This window comes from Eschrichtius robustus, chromosome 17 (genome assembly GCF_028021215.1).
Source record: "Eschrichtius robustus isolate mEscRob2 chromosome 17, mEscRob2.pri, whole genome shotgun sequence".
NCBI lineage: Eukaryota > Metazoa > Chordata > Mammalia > Artiodactyla > Eschrichtiidae > Eschrichtius > Eschrichtius robustus.
Window position 1 is genome coordinate 64,930,933 of NC_090840.1, and position 7,544 is coordinate 64,938,476.

The window sequence follows — 7,544 nt, forward strand, 5'->3', positions numbered from 1 at the left end:
GAGGCCATCAGGGCCTCAAAGTTTCCATCCGTACCTCAACTTCCACCTACCTGGATGGACCCAAGTCTTCCCTTAGAACGACACTCCAAGGAGCAAGAAAAAGGGAGCCAGTTGAAACCTCTTCTCGGAGTTATGGGAACCACTTCCTTCGTCTGTTGCTTAGGAGGGAAGAAGGACAGAGATGAGGCCGGGGGGAAAGGAGCGCCTCTGCACGGCGGAGCAATAGCCCCGTCCCACTTGGCAGTGGTCCCGCCGGTTCCATGAGTTACCCCGCCCCCAACCTCACCCGCCCTCATCTCGCACTTGGAAACAAACCCTTAGCAATACAAGCCTGGAAGCCTGGAACCCGGCGTCTCCGAGATGTCCCTGGGGGGCTCCAGCCGCCGCAGAGAGGGAACTTCCCGGGGGCCCCACGGCATCCTCGTTGGCGCCGGGCTCAGGCCCTCAACCCTGCCTCCCTCACGAGGCTTCCCCGGAGGCGGCGAGAGCGCGCCCGGCCCGGAGGAGGCCCCAGCCGCCAGTCCGCTGCTGGAAGACCTCAGGCGGCGGCTGGCGCGCGCCTTCCAGCGGGCGGTGCCGCGCGGCGGCTCGAGGCGCTCGCGGGAGGAGGAGGCGGCGCGGGAGGAGCAGAGCCGGGCGCGCGTCGAGAGCGCCCTGGCCGGGCTGCGCGCCGAGCTGGTGAGCGCGCTGGCGGCCGGCTCTCGGGGCCGCCTCTCCTTCGTCCTCTCCCGGGGCCCCCGGCCGCGGGCCGCGCACGTGCCCCACCGAGGACTTGGGAGGCCGAGCGCCGCTTTTCCCAGGGAGAGGGTTTGGCCGTGCAGCGTGGGCGAGCTGGGCACCGGCTGTCGATCTTCCCCGACCGCGCCGATGCTCCTGCCTCCCAGGCAGCATCCAGGAGGGAAGCGGGGGAGGGGAGGGGTCCGGCAGGACCCGAGGTGCTGGCTGGCTGTCGAGGGCTGAGTCTACTAGTGACACACCCAAGACCTCCGTCCCCACCCCTCCCCAGCTTGTTCTATATTTTTCTACCACACAGAAAGTTCCCTCTAGGGAACTCATAGTACGTGCATGTTATGGGGCTCGGAGGCGGAAGTTTCAATGAAATGAACTCATGGGATGGATGGAGCGAGTCCACCAGCAACTGCTTCTTTTATTCTACAAGTTTTATCTTTCCCCTGGGTAAGAATTCAGAAAACAGGAAATGATAATAAGGTATTTTGTAAAATCGTAGCTTTTTAACATTAGGCAGGAGGAACTGTAGGTAAATATTTTAGTTACTGTTTTGTGATTTAAACAATTTCCAAGTTAGGTAAAATTTGAAAGGGACAAAATGAATAAGAGCAATTTAAGCTTTAAAACGGTGCTGCCTATGAATATGTGTAGTGGAGATTTGGAAAGTTCTAGTCTTTTGCATTGAATACTAATAAAATGTTAACCGCTACTTTAGAACGGATTCAACCATCAGTCAGTTGTCTGATTTAAGAACCTTAACAGTTTATCTTGTTTCTGAGTTTAAGAAGGGCAAGAAGGTAGTAAATTTAATTTTACCTGTGTTAACAATATGAATTTGACAAGGTGTGTATTAACTCTGACCCAGCCATATCGGAGAAACACATGGTTTTCTTCAGATACCTGAGCAGTGGCTGGGCGAGACCCCTCATTAGTAGAGATGGCCCGGAGGGGTGTGCTGTGGGTCAGGATGCCCACTGGAAGGCCGAGACTGGGCTCATCACCCTGTGCTGCTGACCTGGGGTGTCACCATCCCTCCCGTACCGCAGCTGACTCATTTAAATCAAGTGAAGAAATCATATTCAGTAAGCTCCGAGGCACTTGAACCTTCACATTCTAACTAGTCGTTCCACTAGTAGGAGTTTTAAGCAAGTAATGTACTAGGGGTGGGGAGGAGGTGGAGAATAAAATTCCAAATAGATGAGGGTTCAAATCCCAGCATTAACATTTACAGGCTCTGCTCTCACTGTTCCTATTACTTTAGGAATGCTAATTAGCAAGTTTGGGTTTCATCTGTAAAATGGAAATAATAAACTCATAGGATCACTGTAAGTATTATATGAGATAATGTCATATAAAGTGCATAGAACATAGACACTACTCAGTGGCTCTTACTGCTTTTTGGTTGTGCCCCCAAAGTGACAGATACATAGGCATGGAAGATCAAGGGTTTTTCTGGAAAGGAGGCAAAGAATGTCACACAAACACAGATGCTGTGTTCCTGAGATGTAGATCATGGTCAACATCTTGGCCAACCATTTCACCATTGTGTGTGACCAGTCATGAAGAAGCAAAAGAATGTGGATCCTTAACACCATCACCACTAGAAGAAGCAGTTTTTGATAATGGGCCATTAGCCAGTTTTCTGTGGGAACTGGCACCCATCCATACATGTATGTCCACACATCATCTGTTAGGGTGGTATTTGTGTAAGGAACAATGATGAACAGGTCCAGTTAATTTAGAGACATGTTGCTATTTATGAAATGTTATTTATGCTATTATTTGTTGTTTGAATGGGTCTTCTTAGTGGCTTGCATTGACTTCCAGGGCCTGTGAGTGAATTCCAGGGGTTCTATATACGTAAAATTTTATGCCAAATTTTGTATGCACATAAAATGCACTTCTTTCCTCAGAGTGGGTTCACAGCTTTCATTAGATTCTCAGTGGGATCCATGAGGAAAGAAAATTAAGGAATCATTGGTGTTTGACTTTCCTGAACAGGTGTGAATTACACATACTTTTTTTTGCTTAGATGACGAGCCATTATCAATAATTTAACTGCTTGATTCGTGGCCTGAAAGTATAGGATGGGTGTTCATCAGTTTCTCCATTTACTCATTCCTTCACTCAGTCTTTTAGCAAACACACAGAGAACCCACCATGTTGCGTGAGCAGGCAGTGCACCCCTAGTTGGGGATACAGTTATGAATAGGAACAAACTGTGCTCAAAATCATCAGTCCAGTGTAGGCTGCGTGCTAGGAGAGGCACATGTACAGAACGCTGTGGAAGCACAGATAAGGCGAGACAGAGAAGGCTTCTAAGAAGAGTTGGCATCTGGCTGAGCTCAACAGGAAGTGGGTGGCAAGGGGCAGAGGGGGCAGAAGATGTGGCTCAGCGCGACGTGTTTATTCTGGGACAGGCAAAGTTTCTGACCAGCTGCAGTGGGAGCTGGTGTGGGAAGAGGGCCAGGAAATAAAGCTGGAAGAGTAGGGCAGGTGTATAGGGCGTCCGTGCCACACTGGAGAACGGAAGCTTCCTGTAGGCAAGGTGCCAGGGCTTCTTGTGCTAGTGGTTGTGTTGTTACTGTCTGTTTGCTGGATGTTCATTTACTTTATTCTTTGCAAATTCTTGCTATCAAAGAAATGGTTCCAGGTGCTGAAGAATGAAGAAAAATATGTCAGAGGAAAACTGAAAGAAATTTTATCCAGTGACTTTATTTTGCAGATTAGGAGGGGACCGCCCATAGTTGCTTTTTACCAGCGGAATGTCCTGGTTCACCGTGGGGTGGTTTCTTTTGGTGAGTTGATGAGGGGTTTTCAGCAGAGAGAACAGGGGTCTCATGAACTGCATTAAACAAGACCCTAATTGAAGAAATATGCAAATAGTTGATTACTAGTTTTCAACTATAATGCAAAGATTATGTTGGACTAAGCTTTGTCAGACTGCCTCTTAGGTACATTGCCCAAGAGATCGATCTATTTCTTAATACATGGGGACCTTCACAAACGCCCCTGGAGGGAGGGTATAAATCAGCCTTGCTGTATAACAGATTTCACTCTACAGTGAAAATTGTTAGATTCTATAAGTACACATAAAGGGGTCGTTAAATGTTTTGCTCAAAAGGGAGACCATTTAAAATCCTAAAAACTTGAAATGACAAGTAATCAAGTAAATGGGCCCAGGTCCTGAAAGCTCAGGTGGCCCTGAGCAGTTATCCTGGAGCTCAGAAAGGTCATAAAGATAAATGATTTCCTCGCAGATCACATGCCATTGCTTGGAAACAGCCTTCTATGCACAGGAATTTTTCAAATGGACGGCTCTGTGCATGAGCTTTTTTTGTTTTCATTGCAAGGCCATTTCAAAAGCTATTTGTATATCTGGACTTTACCTTGTCATATAGAAAGTCAGTTTTATAGTCAGGCCAAACAGTCAGAACTGGAGAATAAGATGAGAAGTACATGTTCTTGATATCTTATTTTCCTTTCCTACAAAGTCCTTATTTTTCCTGTGCAGAGAGCAGTTTCATTTGATCCATAACTCAGGCTAATAAAAATTCTTATTTTTTTCTAACTTTTAGCTGGAAATGCGTTTCCGAAATTGCCAGCTGGCCAGAACTTTGCTGGATTTAAACATGAAAATGCAGCAATTGAAAAAGGAGTATGAACTGGAAATTGCATCAGAATTGCAAAGCTCGGAAGATAATGTCGTGAATATGGAATGAGGAAATGCACAGAAGAAGATCTGAACCCTAAAAATAACATAGACAACTCCGAAACAATTCTGACAGTAACATTATGGATGCTTTGTGTAAGACTTTAGGGGCAATTTTTAGGCCAAAAACTTCGATGCCATGGGGAAGTGACAGAAAACATCTACAAGAGGGGAGAGAAAATGGTATGTTGTCAAGTTTTAAAGTTATGTATTCATTGTTTTGGCTGGGAAATAGAAGTAAAAAGAATGTATTGAAGAATGCCTTAATGCCAATTTCCAGCATTCTATCTTGTGCCATCTTAACTTTCTGATGTTATCTGAACTTTCAGAATCTGTGTTTTTGTTCTACTTGATTATTCTTGGTTTGTCTGCGCAGTTAGCTGTTCAGTAGCCTTTCCTTCCTGTCCCATCCCCTTTTTGGAGAATTACTTCTGCCTAGATTCCAACCATACCCTTCAGGTACAGTCTACCATTAAGGGTGTCTCACCTCATTGGATATAGTCACGCAGATCAAGGCAGTTTGATCAACTTGTCCTCAGGAGTTTTTGAACTTGAACTAAGGGAGCAGATGAGTATAGAAGCTGATGGTAGAAGCTGTGGAACAGAGGGGCTTGGAAGCTGCCGGTGGCCACCATGTGAGAGAATGGAATCTCTAATATAGGAGGTCGAAACAGCACCACTGAGAGCCCAAAAGGGGAGGGAGAGAGCTGCTCTTCCTTGTCTCAGGGGTGCAGCTGCTTAAATCCCCAGCCCTTGCTGCCATTTGGATACATGAAAATCCTCTAATAGCCTCCTAATACAATCTCCTTTTGCCTAAGTCAATTGACTTGGAGTTTTATGACTTGTACGCAAAAGATTCCCAACTAACACAATTCCTTTGTTAAGCTTTTAGGAGTTAAAATGGTTCATGTTGAATTAGAATATCTACCTCTACCTTAAAAGTGGTTCCTTCTTAATGTAAAAAATAAAGTTCATAAAAAAATAGTTGCGGATCTCAGCGATATTCATAATGGTCATTGTCTGTAAAAATAAATATTAATTTATAAAATGTAAGTCATTTGCATATTTAATTAACAATAAAAATTAGTTCTGGAAGACAAAGAACAGAATGGACATGGTCTTTCTCTTAAATACAAGTTGTTTTATGTGTGTGAGGGTTTGAGGATTATCTGAACCAAGTTTAGTTTGTCCTTAACTTTTTTTGGTCACTCTAAGTGAATTATTTCAGCTCTTTGGTACTTAATTTCTTCCCTCTGTACAACTGAGGTATTACTATGTTCAACTTACAGGACATTGTCAATGAGCTGTCGGTGATATCCTGATATCTAACCCCTGGATTTCTTGAGACATTCTGCATATAAGCCCTTGGCTTATAAACATACAGACTCGTTTCTTAACTTATACTTGTAAAAGAAATTTCCTATAAGTCTCTTCCTCAAAGTTTTAGAAATTCTGAGGAAAGAGGCAGTGGAATTCCTGTGATCTTTTCTTCGAAAAAGAGTCTACTCAAATGTTGGAGCAGTCATTCTAAAGTACATTTTACAATTTATTATTTACAAATTCTTGTGATTCTGTGTTTAGCAAATACTCAAGATGATTCATTTTATAAGCTCAATTCCTTACAGAATACAGAGTAGCTGACAGTGGTTAGCATTCATGTGAATAATTCAATTCTACTAAAAATGTGCTCTCTTGGGAATCAAAAGAAAGAAACAAAAAGAGAACTTCTGAAAATGGATGCATTATTTTTCCCTTTTTCCAAACAAAAAAGAAAGTCCACCGTTTATCGTAAAGTTTTTGTCACCAGTTTTTTGTCCTGTCTTTCAGCGATAAACTTTGGATCACTGTATCTTTTAGGAGTGACAAATGGAGAAACAGAACAAGAAAGTCTTTGTTTGGAAGCCCTCATCAGTGGAGGTGGCCTGTGATATTAGCTGTCGATAGAGAGATACAGTGAGAACTTGATACATGGAACACTATTGCTATTAAATGTTTTTGCTTTGTTTCCCCTCATAAAGTCAATTCTGCTCTCATACCATATCCCTCATCTTCTTTTTTTTTTTACATAGAAGCCAGACTGTGGGTTTTTTTTTTTTTTTTTTTTTTTTTTTGCGACTGCAATCAGCTGTTTCTGTTAGTTTGCTGGATTCTGGTCCTGTCTGCTGCACATGGAAAGACAACAGGGACCCTCTTCTAAGGGATGTGGGGATGCACTTCCAATGGCTACACTTCTTCACTTTCCAGAGTGTTTAAATAAGCTAGAGCAACAGTGTGACATTTTAAAGAAATACGAGGTGGAAGGGACCAATCTACTGCCAGCTGGAGGGGAAAATGAGAAAATAATTATAACCTAAATTATGCAACAGGGAAGCAGTAACTGGATAAGTCGAAGAAAGTAAAATGTTCACCCCAGTAGTGGATAGAGAGGACCAAAGAAGAGAAAATGACAAAAACAGCTTAGTGAGGAAAATATGGCATTTAGGTTTTTCAAATGACGATTTCTCACAGCTTTAATTATGGGGCGGGGGGGCTAATCATGTTAGCAGGGAATGGGCTTTCACTCTATGGTACTCGGTTAGCATCTACCACTGAAGAGGTGCCAAATTAATTATGACAATTAGGAGCTTTGCACAGGTTGTTAGGCTTTACATCCCTTTACAGGTGGCCTGGATGAATCCACGTTTTGTTTGGCTTGCCAAACTACTTCTGCTGTTAACAGGTGCTTCTGGAGCGCCTAGCCGGGGGACGGATCAGAGTCTGATGTGGGTAAACCCGTGATGGCTGAGCCTGCACCAGTGGGATGGGATGCACAAGAATCCCATCTCCCCTGGTCCCTTCCCAGGCGGGGTACGGGGCCCCACTGCAGCCATCAATTCTGTTTATTTACCGCTGTTATCACTGCTGGAGTCCCTCCCGGCCGTGAGTCTGGCACAAGGCCCTCCGGTGCCAGCTGCTTCCTCTCTTTCATTTTTGCTGCTGCCATCACTGCCATGAGGGTTATGGAAGGATTAGAAATATGGGGAGGTTTCGGGTTGCACCTATGCCACTCTGCCTACCTCTGGGTCTGGCAGCCTCTTGTTTCACCTGGACCAAGGGGGCCATG

The 7,544-nt window shown here is 44.5% G+C and overlaps 1 protein-coding gene across 1 annotated transcript; it reads left to right on the forward strand.

Moving 5' to 3' along the window:
• Positions 1-360: 360 nt before the first annotated feature.
• Positions 361-4,451, forward strand: AARD (alanine and arginine rich domain containing protein). Its single transcript, XM_068526256.1, has 2 exons — positions 361-678; positions 4,308-4,451. The coding sequence occupies exons 1-2, from the start codon at positions 361-363 to the stop codon at positions 4,449-4,451; spliced, it is 462 nt and encodes a 153-aa protein (XP_068382357.1).
• Positions 4,452-7,544: the final 3,093 nt, after the last annotated feature.